General features: G+C 33.9%; 1 protein-coding gene and 1 pseudogene across 4 annotated transcripts in view; both read left to right on the top strand.

Annotated features, from left to right (window-relative positions):
* Positions 1–24,686, top strand: part of CCDC172 (coiled-coil domain containing 172) — a 65,841-nt gene that overhangs the window by 14,756 nt on the left and 26,399 nt on the right. For 3 of the 4 annotated variants that reach the window (XM_078077073.1, XM_078077074.1, XM_078077072.1), the window contains exons 4-7: positions 9,681–9,797; positions 10,966–11,131; positions 20,150–20,251; positions 20,606–20,708. In XM_078077073.1, coding sequence (XP_077933199.1) covers positions 9,681–9,797; positions 10,966–11,131; positions 20,150–20,251; positions 20,606–20,708 — 488 coding nt within the window. The remainder of the gene's footprint in view (positions 1–9,680; positions 9,798–10,965; positions 11,132–20,149; positions 20,252–20,605; positions 20,709–24,686) is intronic. The other variant, XM_078077075.1, reaches the window with a different exon arrangement.
* Positions 19,972–20,094, top strand: LOC118538392 (U2 spliceosomal RNA; annotated as a pseudogene).

Raw genomic sequence — 24,686 nt, 5'->3', positions numbered from 1 at the left:
AAGCTTTTGGGTAATTATTTTTTTATCTTCCATTACAGTATTTTTTTTTTGGGTGGGGTTTATGCTGTTGTTATGTGAGAACTGTCCAAACTTACAGCTTGCCAACAGATACAGTATATACATTGTTCTTTGTCCCATTCTTGTTTGCTTGACTTCTTAAAGAATGAACTATCTTCATCTTCCTAAAGCTAAAGCTGCTGGTTGACAAGTTGTTGTGAATATCCCCCATCCGGTTTCTTGTAGTATACTTGACTGAGGTATGATCTTTTCATGCTCATGTGCCAAGTTTTCTTATTATGAGGAGGAAAATTATATTTTAAAGAATCGGTGACATTTTATAGTTCTTCCATTAAAAGTAGTACATGAAAAATCACTACCTGCAGCATTCCATTGTTTTATATCCTGACAGAATAGGAAGATGTAGTGATAGCTAAGATAAAGTACTGCCTCCTGAATTGTCAAATAGCATAGAAGTCACCTTATTTCAAAGTATCTCCCGAGTGAGTCAGATTAAGAAGTATCATTACAAATGTTCTTGGCCTATCAGTATTTGTGCATTACTGCTCTTTCCCTAATCAGATTAGTATCTAGCTGCATCAGCAGTTCTTTGGAAATGGGAGTTTTATTTGAGGAAAAGGGGAAGAGTAATTTTGGAGTACGGGGTTATTTTGAGCAGGTTAGATTTAGGTTGGCTATGGAACCCGTAACACCAGATGGATTCAAAAAAGGTGAATGGAAGAGGTCAAAAGCAAACTGGCTACAGCTGTGCCTGTGATCTTGCTGTTGCTGAGAACAACTCGTAGAGCCTTTGGTACTTACGTGGTCTTATGAATTGTTATTGCCTGAATTAATATCTCAAGATAAGTTGAAGGTTGCCTACCTCAGCTTCTTTGATTCAGGCTAGTTTCGTGGCTTTAAATATAGTCCAGTTTTTCCTGGTTAGAATTCTAATTAATTCCTCCCAAGAGAAGACAGAAAAGAGGAAAGAATGAGAGATAATGTGACTGCCACCTTAGGAAAACGGATGAGATTGTTCCTCTAAAATAGTCGTCTTCTCTTCATTATGAGCTCCTTTTCCTCTCCATCTTTATTAGGAGCACTTGCTTATGTTGCTACTGGAAGAGGAGGTTATATTCTCAGGAAGTATAAGGGCCTCCTGTCATTATTTTTGATGAACATGCAGCAGACATTTTTTTTTTCTGAATTGAACTAGCTTTAATTGTTTTAATTCTTCATAAAAGTAGTATGTGTTTATTGCAAATTATTCCAAAAATAGGAATAGGTCAAATACAGAGTGAAAACTATCCATAGTTCCACTGTATAGTTAATATTTTCATAGGTCTTCTTTAAGAATTATTTAAGTGAATGTATTTTTTTCTGAAATCATTTGCTTTTTTCCATTTACTGTATCCCACATATATCAGTAAATATATATCTAAATAAGCAGTTTTTAATGATTGCATAGTATTCCACTCAATGGCTGTATCATATTTTAGTTAACTACTTTCCTACTGATAAATATTTACTATTACTATTAATAAATTACTATGATTAATATCACTGTGATGACAATCTTGCACATGCATCTTGGTGCACTTAGTTTTTTTAGGATAAAGTCCTGGGAATCAAATTGTTCTATCAATAGTTACATACTGTTAAGGCTTTTCATAATTTCCAAATTGTCCTCCAGAAAAGTTGTTCCAGTTTATTTTCCCATAATTTCACTACACTTATAATTGAAATTATCAATTCTTTTGGCAAATATAAGAAAAAGTGGCATCTTTTTATAGTTTTAATTTGAACTTTCTGTTTATATTTTTATTTTTTTCACTGATTGGTAATATTTACTATGTGTTTTACCTATTCATATGCCTTTTTCTTATTGACATCTAGCTTTTTATATGTTACAGATATTACCCTTTCTTTGTCATTTGTTGCAAATTTTATTATTTGTAGGTTGGCTTTTTATGATGTATTTTATTTAGTCAAAGTTTAGAATGTTTGTGTTGCTAGAATTTTAATCTTTTTGTTTATTTGTTTGTTCCTGAAATCCATCTCAGGCTTGGGAAAGCCTATTCCACTCCAAGGTTTTAAACAGTGTGTTTTTCCAGTACTTTTCCAGTGTTTTTTTTCCTTAAATATCTTAAATAAAAATGACTCTTCCTCCATTTTTGCCTGGATAGATGTCACATGATCTCCATTGACCAAAAGCACCATCTTTATGATACAGTAATGCATATATATTTGTTTCTAGATAGTCTGTACACTTCTATTAATCTGTTTGTTTTGGCACCAGTATCATATTTACTTAATTATATTAGCTACTAAATATCTTTGAATCTCTGGGACGACAGTTTCTTTTTTAGAATTTTCCTGATTCTTTTCAGGTTTTTTTGTTATTCTAGATAAATTTAAAATCATTTTGTCAAATTCTAACAAGTAAAACTATTGGGGTTTTAATTAAGACTGTACTACATTCATGTGATGATTTGGGAAGAATTGGTGTATTTCCATCTCTGAATCTTTACATTCAAGGACAAAGCATATCTTTCTATTTATTGGATCTCTTATGTTCTTCAGTAGAGGTTTTTTTTCATATAGGTCTCAGATATTTTTTAAGCTTATTTGTGTATTCTTTATTTGGTTACTGTTATGAATGAGATCTTTTCCATGCTTTTTTCTATTTATTTTTGGTAACTAGAAAAGATACTTAGTTTTTGATATTTATTTGTTACTAACCTTTTTACTGATTCTTTTTTATTTCTAACAGTTTTTCAGTAGATTTATTTGGATTTATTAGGTATGTAACAGTAGCATTTGCCTAAACAAATGAAAGAGAGTTGTGTACTAGCTTTTTTTTCGATAGTTGTATCTCTTATTCCTTTTTCTTGCCATATTGCATTAATAAAAACTTCCAGAACAAACTTAAATAGCAGTGGTCTTATCTGGCATCCTAATAACCTCCAATGAAAAGATGAGAGATGAGCAAAGACTTGACTGAGGTAAAGGAATGAACCAGAAGGAATCTGGGAAAAGAGATTCTCAGGCAGAGAGAACAGCTAGTACAAAGGTCATAGGAGGGAGTGCACCTGGTATGTCCGAGGAATAACAAAGAGGCCAGTGTGGCTGGAGAAAGTAAATGAAGAGGAGAGTAGTAGAAGATAAGGTTGGACAGTGAATAAGGGAGTGCAGATCATGAAAAGTCTTATGAGCCATTGTAAGGATTAATATTTCCTGATATTGAAGCTTCCTACATTAGGATTCCTGTGTCATAGTGAGTTTTCCTTTAAGTACTACATCTGGGTGTTATACACAACTGATAAATTGTTGAACATTACATCTGAGACTAATGATGTACTATATGTTGGCTAATTGAATTTAAATTAAAAAAAAGAAATACATTTATAAAAAATAGATCTTTTTCTTTTACAAAACCTTAATATCTGTTGTTGATACAATATCCACTGATGTATTCTAGCATTTAAAATGTCTTTTATTATAGTCATAACACATTCTTTCCCCCAATTGCTATGAGCTTAAAATGTGAAATCTACATAACTCTCTTATGTAAAGTTGCCTTACACTGTGGGGTAGATCATTTAATCAGCAAAATGTCAGTTCCTAAAGTCTGAGAATATTTTAAACAACAGCAACCACAACAAAGGGTAGCTTTGTACTTTGCTTACTTAGACCTAAGCATTAATTTAGAATTCTCAGTCATTTTCAATTTTCAAGTTCTTCTGGTAGAAAAATACCTAAAGGCACCCAGGCAGCAAGAGTAGTGAAGAGTCACAAATCATGGCTATGCTGAAAACCGACCTAGTTGACCAGATAAGTCAGCTCACTGGGAAAACTATAAGCTCTGTTGAAAAATCAAATATCCCAAGAGGAATAAAACAGGGAAAGAAAAAAATCTTTATTGCTGAGGGAAGCAGAATTAACCAGAGTGTTGGCACTGCTATAAATTAAAATTTTCCAAAACAGCAATATTTTCTGACAAAGCTTGGCTATTTGATTCTAGAATATAACTTTAAGGCTGCATGCAAATATTTTCTCTTCATCTGTAGTCAGAGTAAGAAGAGAGATGAGAAAGGGAAATTTGTATTACTGCTACTAGGAACCTTCTACCCTTTTCTTTTTGTTGTTATAGCCCCTTGATATTCCTGGGTAACTTAGGATATAGAGTTAGTAGTCTCTAAAGTGTTGATTTATGAAAGATGTCCAAGCTTCCATGGATATAAGATAGTGCCTCAATTCAAACCTGACTGGGAAAGATTCGTTCAAAAATATTTTGTGAGGTGGTTCAAGATGGCAGCATAGGAATATCTGAACTCATTTCCCACGTACACACCAAATCTACAGCTACATTTGGAAAAATTCCCTCGGAAAAAGACCTGAAAACTAGCTGAAAAATTCCTCCACAACGAAGGATAACATACAGGGCCACACTGAGATGGGTGGGAGAGGCAGAGACGTAGTCTCAGCAGAACCCACTTCCTACCTTGGCACAGCAACCCATAATCAGGAGGGAGCTCACAAATATGGAGCCTCTCCCTGAGATCTCAGCACACCAGCGTCAGGCACACCAGCCCTTGGGACTTAACAGGGGAGAAATGAACCCTCAAAACATCTGGCTTTGAAAATCAATGGTGCTTATTACATCCAGGAGATCCAAAGTGCTGTAGGGAACTAAGGTTCTGCTCTTAAAAGGCTCATAGGTAGACTCATTTGCCCCAGAACTAGTGCAAAAGCAGCAGTTTGAAAAGCACCTAGACTACATATATGTGAAGGAGAAACTTATTTCCTAATTATAAAGCATCTGTCAGAGGGACAGGGGCCTATTGGGACTGTCTCTAGAGATGGAGCTACAGCTGGGTGCCATTTTTGCGCCCTTCCTCCACCTTGTTCCATTTTACTGACTTGCTAGCACCATTTTTGCACTCTCCCTTTATCTTGCTAGCAGTGGCTGGCACATGCACACAGTCACAGCACTCTCCAGGAGAGCTGCCCTGCTGATGCCAGGGAATGTGCCCCACTCTCCCGCTGCCTTCTTAAAGCTGGTGGACATACACACACACACAAAAACCTGATTTAAAAATGGGTAGAGGATCTGAATAAATATTTTTCCAAAGAAGACATACAGATGGCCCACAGGCACATGGAAATATGCTCAACATTCCTAATCGTCAGGGAAATGCAAATCAATACCACAATGAGATATCATCTCATATCTGTTAAGATGGTTATAATCAAAAAGACAAGAAATAACAAGAGTTGGCAAGAATGTGGTAAAAAGGGAACCCTCTTGCCCTATTGGTAGGAATGTAAATGGTGCAACTACTATGGAAAATAGTATGGAGGTTCCTCAAAAAATTAAAAACAGAACTACCATATGATCCAGCAATTCCACTTCTGGGTATTTATCCAAAGAAAATGGGAACACGAATTCAAAAAGGTATGTGTACCCCTAGGTTCATTGCAACACTATTTATGATAGCCAAGATATGGAAACAACCTAAGTATCCATCAGTGGATGAATGGATAAAGACATTGTAGGTAAATATATAATGGAATACCACTCAGCCATAAAAAAAGAATAAAATCTTGCCATTTGCAACAACATGGATGGACTTTGAGGGTATTATGCTAAATGAAATAAATCAGATAAAGACAAATACCATATAATTTCACTTATATGTGGAATCTAAAAAAACAAAACATACTGACAAAGGAAAACCAAACTAATAAAATTTTTTTTTTTTTTTTTTTTATTTGAGAAGAGAATGAGAGACAGAGAGCATGAGAGGGAGGAGGGTCAGAGGGAGAAGCAGACTCCCCGCTGAGCAGGGAGCCCGATGCGGGACTCGATCCCGGGACTCCAGGATCATGACCTGAGCCGAAGGCAGCCGCTTAACCAACTGAGCCACCCAGGCGCCCGGAAAACCAAACTAATAGATACAAATAATAGATTGGTAGTTACCAGTTGGGAGGAGTTTGGGGCGATGGGCAAAATGGGTGAAGAGGGTCAAAGGGTACAATCTTCCAGTTATAAAATAAATAAGTGCTTGGGTCATAATATATAGCATGGTGCCCATAGTCAGTGATATTGAAAGTTGCTAAGAGAATAAATCTTAAAAAGTTCTCCTTACGAGAAAAAAAGAAAAGATTTTATAATTTTGGTGACAATTGGTAACTTGACTTGCTGTGGTGATCATTTGTCAGTGCATATAAATATCAAATCATTTTGTTGTACAGTGAAAACTAACAATGTATGTCAATTATACCTTAGTTAAAATTATTTTTAAGTCTCAGTTTTACATTTCTTCTAGTATCTTTCCAATTCTGATCCCCACCCATCATTTTTACATCAAAAGAGATGTTTCTCATGATAATTTATTCTGTGAAATGTCCTTGTCTTGTGATCATAGCAATATGTTCGGGGTTGTATCTGAAATTATTTACCTAAATTTTACACATCAGTAGGTCTGGTTTTCAAACACAAGAGTGTGAATAATAGTTTAAGGAATTGGTTGTGATAACAAGAACAAAAGGAATAATGAGAAACACATTCTGCAAATAGGTGGCCGTGAAAAGCTATTTCAGTTTTTTTAAGGGTAACAGCTTACACTTGGCAGAGAGGACCTGGGAAGATCCAAAAGTCTTTGTCCTTTCAGTTTCATTAAAATATGAAAGAACTCTTATTAATAATAGACCCATGTAGCTTCTGCAACCCTAACTTACTGCTGTCTTCACCATGTGAATCATCATATTGTGGGCATCTGCTCTTACTGACTTGAGCTTTCCCAAACTCCTGCCTCTTTTTCTATTATGCTTTTTCCTTTATTTGCCAATTCCGTTTTATATTAAATGTTTTCATCACAGATCCTAAGTGAATTTAAAAATTAGTGTTACTGTAATTTTTCTGTAGTTACTGACTCTGGAACTTTTTAAGGTTGATTTAAAGACGAAAATGTGGAAGTAAAAGATAAAGACAGAATATAAGACAGAAAGTGGGAATGATGAGGAGAAGCAGGCCAATAATAATAAAAACAACAACAACAAAGAAGCAGAAAAGACCTCAAAATGATAATTCCCATAGAAGTTTAGGGGAAGAGGAAATTTACACATATACCTTTCTTATAAAGCTTTTGAATAGTTCTCTACTTTTCATTTGGGGTATATAGGTTTCATTTTTCAGATTATGGTAAAATATTCCAATTAAATGACAACTTGTCTAATAGCTCTCTTTAATTATTTTCTTTTTTAGGAAAGAGAACAGTGGTAATTTTAGGTCTTAGTTGGTGATAGCTGGAATGGGACACCTTAATTTTTTATTTCTTACCATAAGGCTTTTCTGAACCTGAATGATAAATTTAGTTATGACTTATTTAAAAAATTTTTTAGCCTGATAAGTACTATTTTCTTCATTTCTGGGTTTCGACATAGGTCTTTCACAACAGATCAGTGGTGGAAACAATTAGAATTCAGGAATTTTGATTCATATGTGACATACCTTATTGGATTAAACCAAAATTGATCCAGCCCAATATTTGGTCTCAAAGCAGTTTTGCAGGCATTCATGGTTACTGTCCAGAATAACAGCTCTGAGAGTTAGGTGTATACTACAAGCAACCTTCTCTCATTAAGTTCTGGTAATTTTTCTGTTTCTCAAACTTACCTACTTTCATCTTCTGCTTTTATCAGAGACTAAAGTCCCTTTTAGTTCCAGAAATATCTCTGTTACTTTGAAATAGTTCTATTCCTAATTTAGGAGAAAAGAAGTCAGAAGAGCTGGATTTTAGTCCTGAGTTTGCCTATACTTAATTATTTTACCTTTGTTAACGAATTTCACTTCTTTGGAACTCATTTTCTTCTCATTTATATGATAAATACTAAATAGCTCTGAAGTATTTTCTTATTCTAAATAAATGTGATAGAATTCATGATCATACTCTTGTTTGCTGTTGTTACCATTTTCTATATGATTTCATAGATCTGGCCATATTTCTAATTTCTGTCTTCTTAGTAAAATAACTAACTGCCCCATTCTTCCTTCCCTCAACTTTAAAAGTATTTTCTGAGTTTCTTTGGTCCTGAAAATTGTATCTCTTTCATCATTCTCTATTGATGTCTTTCTTAAGATAGAGTTGATGAGAACAGCACCAAGTACTGAAGGTGTGAGCAGATGTGCCATGATATTATATATATATGCAAGACCGTATTTTCTTTTTTATTTCCATTACTTTTTTTTCTGTTACTTTTTTAATGCCAATATTTCCAGGACTTTTTAGCCGTATCGTTTCAAAATATCTTTCAGGCCAACCCTTTGCCTCTGGACTAGACTCTTCTTAAGCTCTTTACTATTCAATATCTTCTGGGACAGAGATTTCACACCCTGTCTCTCACCTTCAGGAAGTTCTTATGGCTAACATAAATCTTGCTTTCTGCAATTTAAATTGAATTTATTTCCTTTTTCTTTTCACTGTGGAGATGGGAACAGCCCCAAACGAAAAGTGATGCTTTCTTATGAGGGCCAGTACTGAATATAGAGGAAAGATTATTCCCAGTCTGACATCAATTTTAGCTTTTATATATTAAAGCTTCCTGACTTTCATTTCAGTATTCATGGTCTCAGGAGATGCTATTCTTTATGGCCCAAATGAAATAATAGTTACATATCCAATATTAATGTTTATTATGTCTTTTGCTAACTAGAACCAAATGAGGTACTAAAATAAAAAATGAGTTCTGGGATGGGGTGGCTGGGTGATAGACATTGGGGAGGGTATGTGCTATGGTGAGCGCTGTGAATTGTGTACGACTGTTGAATCACAGACCTGTGCCTCTGAAACAAATGCTACATTATATGTTAAAAAAAAAAAAAAAGGAAGAAGAAGCAGAAAGGGAAGAATGAAAAGGGAAAATCAGAGAGGGAGACGAACCATGAGAGACTATGGATTCTGAGAAACAAACTGAGGGTTCTAGAGGGGAGGGGGGTGGGAGGATGGGTTAGCCTGGTGATGGGTATTAAAGAGGGCACGTTCTGCATGGAGCACTGGGTGTTATATGCAAACAATGAATCATGGAACACTACATCAAAAACTAATGATGTAATGTATGGTGATTAACATAACACAATAATAAAAAATAAATTAAAAAAAAGCATTTGAGGACTTTAGCACATTTGTGTTTTTCTTAGTATAACTATAGTCATGGGACGGGGTTTTTGCCTATGGTTTGTAGATTTTATCTCATTTTATTAGTCATACTGTATACATGTTTAATTCATCCATGTCTTCCTTATAAGTGATGAGAATAGAAACTTGTTCTTTAACTGAGGCTGTCTTGAAGCAGAGTTTAATATGTGTAGTCAAAAAGCTTTTGATACCTAAGCTAAGAAATGTGTTGGGTACTGTAAAGAAAAAAGAAAACACATTTTCTGCCATTGAGGGGCCTATAGTCTTGTTGGGGGAAAACATTATAAAACTTGTGATGGTAGAACACTTATAAAATAATATATGATAGTACATATAAAATAAGATGTTTAATGTGAATTTTATTTTTCATTTAAGGTTAATACAGAAAATATCTTATACTGTGTAGATCTGTTCTGTTAGCTAAGGCACCCTGAATGTTTAACTAATTGTTTTATTCTGATTTCTGTTTTTTTCACTTTAAAGGTTCAGCAGTTTTCTGAAAAAGCCTTCCTCTTACAGCTTTGGAAAATTCATGAAAATGCCTTAGAAAGACAGTGTAGTGAAATTACAAACCAGAGGAATATGCTTCTCCAAACCTTTGTAAGCCTCCAGCCACTTAGAAATATCTATTTTACTAACTGTATTGAAAATATTTAGATATACTTAGGTGTACTGTTAGAAAATTATCTGTATGCATATTGGCAGATAGTCCTGTTCAGATATGGAAAAGTATTAAGTGCTATTTAAAACCAGTTGGTAGAGTAATATAGTTAGAAAGAATTCTATTGGCAGGGATGCAATATAGAAATTATTTGCAATTGTAATAAGCATAAAAAAACCCAGTGAAACTGATTTGAATTGCTCAGGCTTTGAGACCTTGGTTTTAATGCTTTTGAAAGACAGAGAGGTTCACACTTAAGGCATATTTATGGATCTTGGTGAAGAGATAGATTTTGTTTATCTTTTTATCTTAAGTCAGAACCAACAAACTTAGTAGTTTTAAATGACAGGGCCAGTTTAGGAATGTGACTTATAATTAATTGACATTTCAAAGAAAATACATTTAAAAATATTAAAAATATTTATCTGAAGTCAGAACCAACAGACTTTGTGCTTATACATGACATGTCTAGTTTCTCAATGTAGTTCACTATTAATTGACATTTCTTAGAAAAAATAGAAAAATACAGCAATATTTAGGTTCTATCATTGTGCAGAGTTTTTGGAAATTCTTTGATCTTCATGTTGATGTTTCATAAAATGTGAACTATTTTGTAGAACTGAATTAGAAATAAATATATAATTTTACCTCCTTTGTCTATATTTTAAAAGGTTTCCTTGGATTTCCTTATTTGTTTGTTTTTTCTATAGCAGTGATTCCTTTGAGTATAGATTTTCATTTTCACATTTGCACATTTAATTATTTTACCCAATCTTATATTGCAATGACAAAATGGCACCCATATATGGCTATAAGTTAATACATAAATAAACACAGATATAATGACGAGTAGTAGAATTTCTATCTCAATAATACTCCCAAAACATTAAGGATAAAACTTTCATGTGGAAATAGTTGGTTATTAGTATATAATAGCTTCACTTTTTTATTAATATTGCTGGAGGAATAAAGCATTTTTGTGATAACACCAGGAAGTATAATTTTATATTTTTGTTGTTAATAATTCCAAATGATTGCATTTTAAATCACTAAAGAAAAATATTATTACAATTAACATCTATATTTGATCTTTTGTTTGTTTTCCAGGGGGCTACAAAGAAAAGAGTGAGAGAGGAGGAAGAAAAATTTATTAAGGAAATTACACACTTCAATAATGAGTATGAAGTAACAAAGAAAAGAAAGCTTTTGATAAAAGAAAATGTCAAGATTGAAATATCTGACTTAGAAAACCAGGCGAACATTTTGAAGAGGGGTATGAGTATATAGTGCCACCTCATTTATCTGTCATTAATGAAAATAACTTATTTTGAGCCAGTGAATTTTCCAGAAATTTAACTTTTTCATAAGTAAATTGGTTATTGCATACTATTCTTTTGCATTTATCTTAATTACCCTAATGGAAATGTATCTTTTATTGTGAGCAGTCTCAAGTTCTTTAGAAGTAGGTGTGACATGAGCATTTAGTCATTCATTCAATAAACAAATATCTGTTACTCTGTTATGTGATAGGCATTATTCTGGGTCATGGGGATATAAAACTAAAAAGTGGAGGAATCAAATATGTAAGCAGGTATTTATAGTACAATGTGATAGAAGCTATAATAGGGGTAGGACTGGTACGATGATCCTCATTTTACCATCAATACAATTTAAACTAGGAAACAAGGTTACACAGTGGGGTGGGGAGAATTTCATTTCAGGAAACCTAGCATGCAGGTTATTGCAATCTGTGATAAGATCCTGAACTAAAGACATTGCCAAAGAGAAGAGAGGGTAAATTAAAGAGATGTTTAGGAATAATGATAGGACTTTATCACTGATTAATGTGAACAAAAATAGAGAAAGTTAGGGATGACTTCCAGTTTCCATATGTCAGAAATTGGGTAGAATATGGTACCAGGAGGAAGAGCAGAGGTAGAGAAGCCTGTTGGAACTATAGCCTATTCTGGACAAAATGATTGAGTTTTGTTTCAGGTATTTTCAGTTGGAGATGTCTATGGAATATATAGGGGAAGATGCCCAGGTGGCAGGGGAAGATTTGGTTGTGAAGCTGGTAAGAGAGATCAGAGCCAGAGCATTAGGTTTGGGACTGAATCTAGAGGAGTTGGTGACATCATTCAGAGAAAACATATAGAGGGAACATAGATGAGGAGTGAAGACCAAAGCCAGAAACTGGGAAAGCATTACATTTAAGGAAAGAAAGAAAAAGAATGGGACAGAGTAGTCAAAGAAGGCAAGAGAAGAACCAGCAGAGAGTAATATTTTAGAAACCAAAAGCAAAATATGTATTCCTCAAATTAGTGGAAAACAAAATAGGATATCAATTTGATAATCAGAAGATGTCAAGTGCAGTAGCATAGAGTAGAGCAGTAGTAATAGATTGGAGTCAATGGGAGTCAAAGTAGAGAATGAAAATATAAATGATATTAAATGGAAAATTAGTTTTTAATGGAAGCCTTTCTAAAATGTACTGTTACTTTGATGCCTTTAGTAAATGGAGAATAATAAACACATTTAACTTTTTTATTGACTTGGAGCTATCCATATGAATAATTTATTGTTTTGCTTTGCGTATGACAACTTTACTGTAATAGTTATAGTAATAGTAATAGTAATAGTATATGACACTGTAATAGTAATGACAAAATTACTATTTTAAGTAATATTCATCAGGCTTATACTATATAACAACCACCATTCTAAAGATTATAATTGCTAATATCATTGTTGATTTCATTTAAATCTTAATTTTACCATTTGATAGTTGTGTGATTTGGGGCAAGATGCTAAACTTTTCTTTGACTCGGTTTCCCCATCTGTAAAGATGGGGGTTAGTAGCCATGACCTTAACAAAGGTTGTTGTGAGGATTCAATGAAATAATACTGAAGCACATAGAATGCTGCCTGCCACATAATGAAACCCTCAAAAAATGTGAGGATTATACTTTTTAGTCTCATTTTATAGATGAAGGAAATAAGGTTCTCAGAGATAAATTACTTTGGGTAGAGAGTGTAGGACAGAGGCACACATCTGGAAAGCTTTAAAAAATATTAAATGCTTGAGTCCCATTCAAGACCTATTGAATCAGAATCTGTGGGAGAAGATAGGGAACATAACTTTTTAAAAATCCCTTAGGTGATATTGATGTGTACTTTCAATAACAAGTTAGAATACAAAGTTAAATAGGTACATACTTTAAAACTAATTTCTGCAAAAAGTCATGGATATCACCATTTCTATCCAACATAGTATTAGAAATTTTAGCCAAATCAGTTAGGCAAGAAAAAGAAATAAAAGGCATCTACATTGGAAAGAAAAAAGTAAAATTGTCTCTGTGCCCAGATGATAATGCTCTTATATAGAGAACACCTAAGGATACACAAAAAACTGCTGGGACTAATAAATAAATACAGCAAAGTTGCAGTATACAAAATCAACACACAAAAATAAGTTGCATTTCTATGTATGAGCAATAAGTGATCCAAAAAGGAAAAAAAAATTCCATTTATAATAGTATTAAAAAGAATAAAATACTTCAGAATAAATTTAACCAAGGAGGTAAAAGACTTGTACATTGAAAACCATATAAAACATTACTTAAAGAAATTAAAGAAGACCCAAATAAGTGGAAAGACATCCCATGTTCATGGATTGGAAAAATTGGTATTGTTAAGATGGCATTATTACCCAAAATGATGTATAGATTCAATGTAATCTCTATCAAAATCCCAACAGCATTTTTTTCATGAATTGAAAAACCCATCCTAAAATTCATATAGGATCCCAAAGAGCCAAAACTATTTTGGAAAAGAAGAACAAAGTTGGAGGACTCAACATTTCCTGATTTCAAAACATACTAAAATGCCACAGTAATCAAAATTGTGTGGTACTAGAATAAGGATAGACATATAGAAAATCAGGATAAAATAGAGATCTTAAATATAAATCCTCGTGTATCTGGTCAAATGATTTTTTATAAGAGTGCCAAGACTATTCAATGGGAAAGGATAGTCTTTTCAACATATAGAGCTGGGAAAACTGGATACCACCCTTACCTTACACAGTATATAAAAATTAGCTAAGTCTTAAACTTAAGTAAAACAACAAAGCTCTTAGAAGAAATCATATAGGAAACACTTCATCATATTGGATTTGGAGATGATTTCGTGGATATCAAAAACAGGCAACAAAAGAAAAAATAGATAAATTGTATTTCATTAAAATTAAGATCTTTTGGGGCACCTGGGTGGCTCAGTCGTTAAGCATCTGCCACATCACTAGTCTTTAGAGAAATGGAAATCAAAACCACAAAGAGATACTACTTAACACCCATTAAAATGGCTATTATCAAAAAAATCCACAGTCTCCACAACATGATATTCACAATGTTCGAGATGCAATTCAAAATTACTTGACTTCTGAAGAATCAGTGAAATGTGACCTAGTGTCAAAAGAAAACCATGAGATGCCAAACCCATAGTGATCTAGACATTGGAATTATGAAATACTTTATAGCAGCTATTATTGAGCTATGCTCAGTGAGTTAAGGAAGATGCACTTGCAATAGATGAAAATATAGGTGATTTCAGTGGAGAAATAGAAAATGTAAAAAAAATAAAAGCATATTAGAACTGAAAAATATATTATCTGAAATAAAAATGTCACTGAATAAGCGTAATAACAGAATGGAACTGATAGGAGATCCAGTGAATATGAAGTGATAGGAAATCCAGTGAACATGAAGATAGATCAATAGAAATTGTCCAATCTGAAAGAGATGAGAAATTAAAATAAAATGAAACAAAAAACTAGAAACTTAGGAACCTGTAGGACAATTTTAAAAGGTCTAACATTCAAGTAATTGGAGTCTCTGAAGGAGAGGAAAGAGAATTGGCAGAAAATATATTTGAAGAAATGGCAGAAAATTTCTTAAATTTTCTAAAAGACATTAATTTGCAGATTCAAGAAGTTCAGCAAACCCGAATAGGGTAAATTCAAAGAAATCCGTGCCTAGCCGCTTAGTAGTCACACTTAAAAAGTCAAAGAGAAAGAGAAAATCTTGAAAACAGGAAACAGTAACTCTAATGACTATGTACCTGTAGCTAGAAATGATAAAGTCAAGAAGACAGTGGAATAACATCTTGGAAGTGTTGAAAGAAAATTTTCCCTATCCAGTGAAAATATCTTTCAAAAATGAAGTTAAAAAAAGACATTTTCAGATAAATAAAAATTAGGGGATTCCATTGCCATCATGCCTGAAAGACAAGAAATGCTAAAGGAAGTCCTCCAAGTAGAAGCAAAAATAATACCAGAGAGAAACTTGGATCATATTTAATGATTTAAAATAAACAGAAATGGCAAATACATGGATAATTATAAATACGTATTTTTTCTCTTAACTTTAAAAGAAACATATGATTGTTTAAAGCAAATAATATATTGTCTTGTAGAATTTATAATGTATACAGAGGCAATTTGTATACATGCATACATATGCATATATGACAGCTATCACATAAAGGGCTGGAAAAGAGGACTGGTAAATGGATCTCTACAGTCCTATATAACTCTCAGAAAACCAGGGATAGAAGGGAACTTTCTCAACCAGATAAAGAACTTGTTTGAAAAGCCTACAGCTAATATTACACTTAATGATGAAATATCGAATACCAATATCATTCGAAATGGTGACATATTAAATACTTACCCCGCAAAGATTGAGAATAAGGCAATGATGCTTAGTCTTATCACTTCCATTCAATACAGCTCTGGATGTCCTAGCCATTTTAACCTTTTCAATGAGACAAAATAAAGTTGCCTCTATTTACAGATTACATGATTGTTTACTTAGAAAATTATAAGGAATTTACAAAACAATTACTAAAATTAATAAGTCAATATGGTAAGGTTATAGGATACAAGGTATATATTTAAAAATCAGTTGAGGGGCACCTGGGTGGCTCAGTCGGTTAAGTGTCTGATTCTTGATTTCGGCTCAGGTCATGATCTCAGGTCTGCCCAGCGTGGAGCATGCTTAAGATTCTCTCTTTCCCTCTCCCTATACCCCTCCCCCTCCACTATCTCTCTCTAAAGAAAAAAAGAAAATCAGTTGAATTCTTATATACTAACAGCAAACAATAGAAAAATGGAATAAAAATGCCATTTAAACAGCATCAAAAAAAAAATAGAAACAAATTTAACAAAAGACGTGAGGGACTTCTACACTATAAACTACAGAGCATTGCTGAGAGAAATTAAGGAAGACCTAAATAAATAGATCTATCATGTTCATGGATTAGAAAATTCAATTTTGTTAATAGGTCGGGTCTCTTCAAATTTATCATAGTTTCAACAGAATCTCAGTAAAAATCCCGTTAAGTTTTAGTAAGCCTTGACAAGCTGATTCTAATACTTATATGGAAATGTAAATCACTTAGAACAGCTAAAATTTTTTAAAAGAACAAAATTTAGAGATTTATACTCCCTGATTTCAAATTTTGTTGAAAAGCTATAGTAATCAAGACAGTGTGTCACTGGCTTAAAAATAGGCATATAGGTACCACTGGAATGAAAGAGTCCATGAGGTCAATTGATGTCAACAAAGGTAACAAGGCAATTCAGTGGGGAAAGGAAAGTCTTTTCAGTAAATGCTGCTGGAACAATTGGACATCCACTGCAAAACAATGATTCTTAAATCTTATTTCACACCATATTAAACATTAACTCAGAATGGACATACACCTAAACATAAAAGCTAACATCATGAAACTCTTAGAAGAAAACATAATAGGAAATCTTTGCCATCTTGAGATAGGAAATGATTTCTTAGATGGGACACAGAAACATGAACCATAAAAGAAAGAAAAAAAATACATTGGATTTCAAATAAATTAAGAAAAAAACACTATTAAGAAAATCAAAAGAGGGGCACCTGGGTGGCTCAGTCGGTTAGGCATCTGCCTTCGGCTTGGGTCATGGTCCCGGGGTCCTGGGATCGAGCCCTGCATCTGGCTCCCTGCTCAGTGGGAAGCCTGCTTCTCCCTCTCCCTCTGCACCTTTGCTCCTGCTCTCTCTCTCTCTCAAATAAATCTTTAAAAAAAAAAAAGAAAGAAAATCAAAAGACAAACCACAGACTTGGAGAAAATATTTGCAATACATATATCTGCCGGTGTACTATTACCTAGAATATAATGAACTCTTACAACTTAATAATAAGAAGGCAACAAAACTGATTCTAAAAGGGGAAAAAGATTTGAACTTCACAAAAGGGCATATACTAATGAGCAATGAACATATGAAAAGATACTCAATATCTTTAGTCATCAGGAAAATACAAATTAAAACCACAATGCAATATCACTGTACATGCATTTAATTAAAATTAAAAAGACTGGTCATATGAAGTGTTGGCAAGAATGTGGAGCATCTGAAATTCATATGGTACTGATGGGAATGTAAAATAAATGGTACAACCACTTTGGAAATTGTTTCGCAGTTTCTTAAAACATTAAACATACATTTACCATATGACCCAGCCATTCTACAACTAGATACACCAGAGAAGTGAAATTTAGGTCCACACTAAGTTTTTAGTAACTTTATTCACAGTAGCCAAAAACTGAACATAACTTTTAAATGTCCAGTAAGAGGTAAATGGATAAACAAAATTGGTGTATTCCATGCAGTGGAATACTCAGAGATAAAAAATAATAGATCTGCTCACAGACAACATGGTACCTGAAAGAAGCCAGACACAAAAGAACACGTACTACATTCAATGCAAACTGTATGGGACATCAATGATTTGGTGCCTGGAAGAAGCCAGACACGAAAGAACACATACTACATTCAATGCAAACTGTATGGGACAACAAGCAGGCAAGTGACAACAAGCTGATCAGTGTGGTTGCCTGGGTCAGAATGAATAAAGTGCAAAGGGGCAAAGGAAGCTTTTGGGATTGATAGAAATACACAGTTTCTTGATTGTGGTGGTGCTTTCATGAGTGTATGTGAGAGCCAAAACTCATAGATTTGTATGCTATTAAGTGGATGGATATACTTCATGTAAATTATTCCTCCAAAAAAGTGATAAAGAAAGCATCCTTGATACCACACATACTGTAGGAGCCCCCTATTTTGTATCCTTTCTTCCAGAAATATGGATTTATTTTAATAGATTTGCTTCCATACTACCTGGTACTGTTGGTCTTTGTACTTTCACAAAGCCCATCTCTACATGTATCAGAACATTTTTATATGAAACTTTAAACTGTAATGGCAGGACTTTGTTTAATGCTCTGTCTCCAATAGTATGAAAGAGATAATTATGAATTGATGACTGCTTCAAAAGGAGAAGTATAAAATGAGGTGAAAACATATAATAAGGGAACTTAACCTGGACTAGGAGTGAAGGAAATTCTCCCCGAACAAGTGACTTTCAGATTGAGGTCTGAAGGGTGGCAGGAATTAACCAAATGGCAGATCTGAGTGTAAATGTCAGAAAATTGGGTATATAAGTCAAGAGCTCCGAGGAAGATTTGGGCTGAAACTGTTAAATTCAGGAGTCACCCAGGAAAAATGAATTGAAAGAAAATAATAGAACCCTGAGGAACACCAGGATTTTCAAAGCAAGAAGAAAAAGTCCAGTGAAGAGTGTGAAACGTAGGCAGGACACATTACTGTGTGGAAGGGAAATCACCTCGGGGAGAGAGCGTTTGACGGAGTGATCAGCCCATGTTAAATGCTGCCAAATTGTCAACCATGAAGACTAAGAAGCAGCCATGGGTGGTCCCTTGTGATCTTTAGGGAAAGCAACAGATGGAAGTAGGAAAAAAGGAAGGACAGAGGGCAGGTTGTAATGGGTTGAGTAGCGAGAGCAGAGGAAATGGTGATCATAAGCGCCCACAAGCCCTTTAAGCGAAGTTTCTCTGGATGAGACAGTCCAGTAACCCAGGGGGATATGAAGTCAGGGGAGGGCTTTTAGTGGTTTATGTGTTGTCCTTTTTTCATTTCTGTTTTTTGAGACAGGAGATATTTGAACATATTAAATGATTGATCAGAGCCCATGGAGAAGTAGAGTTGAAAATTCAAGAGAGAAGTAAAGTTCCCAGAGAAGATAGGAAATGGTGCACAGGTGGAGGGACTGGTGGTGATTTCAGAAGAAAACAAAACAAAATAAAAATAAAATCAGGAAACAACCTACATGACCATCAATAGGGGCCTCTAATTATCTGAGTATATATCTCCCTATACTTTTGTGACTATATTTGCCTGGTAAAATCTACTAATGAAACTACTAGGTCAGAGGAAAATATTAAGAGAGTTAATGCCAAATTAGACTCCTTAAAGCACTGAATTAATTAATTTTCCTACCAACTCTATAGGAGAGTGCCTGTTTTCTTATATTATTATTCTATACCATTACCAATCTGGGTATTATCATTAATCTTTACCAATCTGACAAGCAAAAATATTATTTTTATTGTTGGTTTAATTCACATTTCTTTGATTTTGCATGATGTTGAATTTACTTCTCTGAATTTATTGATCACTTAAATTTCTTTTTATTTTCCTGTGAACTATCTGTTCATATTCTTTGTTCATCTTTCTACACATTTTTGTTCCTACTGATTTGTATGAGTTCTTTGTAAATTAAGGAAGTTAGTTAGTTATGTAGTGTCGTGTGTTATAAATTTTGTGTCCTACTTTATTTTATACCTTTTGAAAAATTAGGAGATGAATCTTAAAGGATGAATTGGAGTTTGCTGTGGGGATAAGGAGAGGAAAGATATTTTAGGTAGAAGAAGCAATATTAGCAGTATTGTGGAAGTTTGTAGCCATATAGTGAGTACTATGCAATGTCATTTTAAACATGCTTTACTTACGAAGGGTAGAGTTTTCTTATTATCTCATTGGGAAGCTTGTTTTACTTAGTGATGTTACATTATTTTGAATTCTCTCTAGGTAGTCTAACCATCAATTAACTAATTCTTTTGTACCTCGTTGTTTCTTAATGAATCCTAGTCAGTTTATTAGAAACAGTTTCTAGATGGCCAAAGGAAGCCTGCTGGGGCTTAAAATTGACCATATGAATCGCTTCTCAGCCTTTTGGCTAAGATCAAGTATAGTATCTGTTTTTATCAGTTTAAAATTGACCATGTGCTGCTTAAATTTTTACTACACACACAAAAAAAGTTAGTAATTGCTGACATATTCAAGGCAAAGCCTAAGTGGTTAAAATATGGCTTTTATTTATCTATTTGTTTCTAGAAATGAAGTCAATGGAACATGATAGTGGCCAGTTAAGTGAACTTCAAAAACAAAAGAGTGAATTAGTACAAGAATTACTTACTGTGCAGAGAAAACTTAAAGGTATTATCTTTATGAGCTAGTTTATTTTGCTGATGAATATAGTTACATACACATAACAGGGTCGTATTATTATTTCAAATTGCACTAGCTTATTGGTACAGTGTTATTATTGGTATAAAGAAGAAATAGGTAAAACACTAAAATAAACGGTGTTAGATCTGGTAGTTTTAATGTCATAAATTTTGTCGAGATCTTTTTTATGCCTTTAATTGCTATATTAAAGTAGAAAAATAAGAATCATGAGTGCATACATTTTACATAAAGCACCAAAAATTAGAATATTGTTCTTATGAATGAATAAAGTTAACTCTTTATGTTTATTTTTTTGAAGACTGTAAGCATTTTCTTGTTTAGTTTTTGAAGATAAAAAGAATGAAGCCATTTGTACTACCAAATACCTAGAGGCAGAAAAAGTAAAAATCAATGAAAAGCCTCAAAATGATGCTGAATGCTTAAGGTAAGAATTCCCTATTATATTTTGGTGTAAAATCTGCTAATTTTTCAAGTTGTCAAAGATATTTCAGCATAAAGCTAAATGTGTAGTTTTTTTTAAGTTCCAGATAAAGATGTTAATTCCTTTTATTTGTATTGTGAAGTATGCTAATGAGAAAACTCTTCACTGGCTAAAAAGTGCTACATGTAAGTTTCACAGTGCATCGGGTTGATAATACTGAAATCAATTTTTTCTTTTACCTCATGGACTCAGTGTTATTCACATCCCAATAGATTAAGACAAAGTATTGGTTCCACAACTGTCCTTTCTGTTATTCCTAACTTTTTTTAAAGATAGATTTCTTTTTTCTTTCTTTCTTTCTTTCTTTCTTTCTTTCTTTCTTTCTTTGAGAGAGAGAGCACACAGAGGGAGAGGGGGAGGGAGAAGCCGACTGCCCGCTGAGCAGGGAGCCCAATGTGGGGCTGGATCCCAGGACCCTGGGATCATGACCTGAGCCGAAGGCAGACATTTAACCGACTGAGCCACCCAGGCACCCCCTAACTTTTTTTTAATGGTTGAAATTATTTTTTATTGTTTCAGATTGCAGGGGAAAAAAAATCACAACCTACTATTTTACTTGAAATTTATTACTATTTGTTTTATGCTGAAAGAATGAAATGTATTTTCTGTATGGGAAATTGAGCTGCTTTTTATGTATTTGGATAATGAAAGAATGGCTGGTGTTTGAAACCACATAGTCATACACACAAGGAGAAAACCTTCAGTTTGTTAATTTTACTATTGTTTATTAATAATTCAATGTTATATTTGCTGGCTTAATTTCAAAGAAGTTCATCTACTTTCTGGGCTAAATATAAGGAAAGAAACCTCATTACTGAATCTATGGGAAGCAAATGAAGCCTTCTTTTACATAAATCATATAGAAATATGCCCACTTGAGCTGAACAAATGCTTCATATTAGCAGTGTATTGCTTTAGGCCATAATTTTAGTAGATTATGAGAAAATATTTGCAATTTAATTTTATGTTAAGTTTTATAAGCATGAAATATCAATCTCTTGGGTGATATGTGTGATGCAGAATGAGTTTCTGTAATGACAGTCTGCTCATTGATTTTTTTCCACTTTTAAAAATGATAATACCCATTGGTATCATTATGGTTAGTAGTATAAGGGCTTCTGATGTGAACTCCGGTTTTGTGGGTTTATCACTCAGTCATAAAAATTTGCCCTGGGTTAAAATTAAACACACAAAGTCTCTTAGAGAGTGTTTTTTCCTTCACAGATGGTGACAGAAGAAATTTGAATAGAAAGAAACATTCGTCTATATACATTGTCATTTTTTTGCATTTTAGTAGTTATCAAATGAAATGCCAATATTTACCAGTTCCCACTTTAAATTATTTGATATGTGTAGTTTAGTTTGCTTACTGGTATGTTCCATAAAAGTAATTTCAAGTATAAAGAACTAAGTCAAAGTACTGAATATAAAGATTTTTGGAAATAGGGCCATAAGCCTTATAATTAGTGCAATAACAAGAAGCTAATACTGGCAAGAAACGATATGACATTTATTCAATATCATGAAGGCCAAAATTAAGTTGGTTTTATCCCTAAATTTTGGAATATTATTTTCCATCTGTGTGTTCAAATGTATACTAAATTCTGTTGTCTTTTTCTTAAATTTTCAGGTTTAACTGCTATTGGTATAGATGCCATTTTTATAGCAGGGCTTCTCAAACTTGGCACTATTGACATTTTGGCCCATGTCGTTCTTGGTTGCAAGAGGGGAGTCCTATGCAATTTAAGACATTTAGCAGCATCTCTGGCCTCTAAACTCTAGATGCCAGTAGCACCTCCCACCCCCAGCTTTGACAACCAAAAATGTCTCCAGACATTGCCAAATGTCCCCTGGGCAGAGAGGGGTGGGCAAAATTGTCCCCAGTTGAGAACCAGTTTTATTTTAAGGTTATTATAATTGTACTTCTACTTTTATTAAACTTTAACCAGTTAAGAAAGCAATTACAAAAAAATTAATATTAGTTTATTTCTATGAGTTTATTGTTTCTACTTTTAGTAATTAGAAAATTTTACACATATTTTATACTGTCTATATTATTGGAATTCTTTCATAATGATTATGGTTTTCTTTTTTCAATTAATCTGCCATGTTCAGATTATTTGTTGGACTCTATCTTGATGCCATCCTTTAGTGTAGAGAACCAGTACTTACATTCACAGTGGTTTAATGGTCTCTGCTTTAGGTAATCATTTCCTCTTTCTAAATACCAAGATGCTTACTTATTTAAAAGATTCTATTTTGAAGATTGTGGGATCATTAATTAAACATATTAAGGTAGCTAACTTGTAGACTATTGCTATGATTAACACTTAAGTCGAAGGTTGGGTTAATTCATTTTTTTTTTATGTGCCAAGCATTTTATTTGTTTATTTATACACACACTGCAGTTTATATTCACTATATTACTTAAACCTCAGATATGGTAGTCATCGATCCGCATGTTATAGATGAAGAAATACGGCCTTAAAAAGTGCAATGATCTCTAGAACCATCCAGAGTTGCCTTTTTTTTTAACTTTTTTTTATTATGTTATGTTAATCACCATACATTACATCATTAGTTTTTGTTGTAGTGTTCCATGATTCATTGTTTGCATATAACACCCAGTGCTCCATGCAGAACGTGCCCTCTTTAATACCCATCACCAGGCTAACCCATCCCCCACCCCCCTCCCCTCTAGAACCCTCAGTTTGTTTTTCAGAGTCCATAGTCTCTCATGGTTCATCTCCCCCTCCAATTTCCCCCCCTTCATTCTTCCCCTCCTGCTATCTTCTTCTTTTTTTTTTTTTTTAAACACATAATGTATTATTTGCTTCAGAGGTACAGATCTGTGATTCAATAGTCTTGCACAATTCACAGTGCTCACCATAGCACATACCCTCCCCAATGTCTATCACGCAGCCACCCCATCCCTCCCACCCCCCACCACTCCAGCAACCCTCAGTTTGTTTCCTGAGATTAAGAATTCCTCATATCAGTGAGGTCATATGATACATGTCTTTCTCTGATTGACTTACTTTGCTCAGCATAATACCTTCCAGTTCCATCTACGTCATTGCAAATGGCAAGATTTCAGTTTTTTTGATGGCTGCATAATATTTCATTTTATATTATACATATATAATGGAATATATATATCTTCTTTATCCATTCATCTGTCGATGGACATCTTGGCTCTTTCCACAGCTTGGCTATTGTGGACATTGCTGCTATAAACATTGGGGTGCATGTACCCCTTCAGATCCCTACATTTGTATCTTTGGGGTAAATACCCAGTAGTGCAATTGCTGGATCGTATGGTAGCTCTATTTTCAACTTTTTGAAGAACCTCCATACTGTTTTCCAGAGTGGCTGTACCAGCTTGCATTCCCACCAACAGTGTAGGAGGGTTCCCCTTTCTCCGCATCCCCGCCAACATCTGTCATTTCCTGACTTGTTAATTTTAGCCATTCTGACTGGTGTGAGGTGATACCTTATTGAGGTTTTGATTTGGATTTCCCTGATGCCGAGCGATATTGAGCACTTTTTCATGTGTCTGTTGGCCATTTGGATGTTCAAAGGTTGGGTTAATTCATAAGAAGTTCCCAGGAGGTTGTATAACTATGACTGATCTAGTTTTTTCATATAGTTCAGGGAGGATAGAAATGATAAACCTTGGGTTCTTGAGAGGCAGTAAGCATAGAGGTTAAGATTACAAACCCCTTAAAATCCCAGCTCTGCTATTTACTAGGTTACTAACCTTGTACAAGCAATTTAACTTGTCTATCCTCAGTCTCCACATCTATAAAATAAGGTTCATAATAGCATCTACCTCACAAGATTATAGTAAAAATTAAATGACTTAATATATATAAAGCCCTTAGAACAGCGCTTGGAACATAGTAAATGCTCTAAAATTAG

Source organism: Halichoerus grypus, chromosome 7, assembly GCF_964656455.1.
Source record: "Halichoerus grypus chromosome 7, mHalGry1.hap1.1, whole genome shotgun sequence".
NCBI classification, from domain to species: Eukaryota; Metazoa; Chordata; class Mammalia; order Carnivora; family Phocidae; genus Halichoerus; species Halichoerus grypus.
The sequence above is the reverse complement of the archived record's forward strand: the minus strand, read 5'-3'. Positions and strand labels throughout refer to the sequence as shown.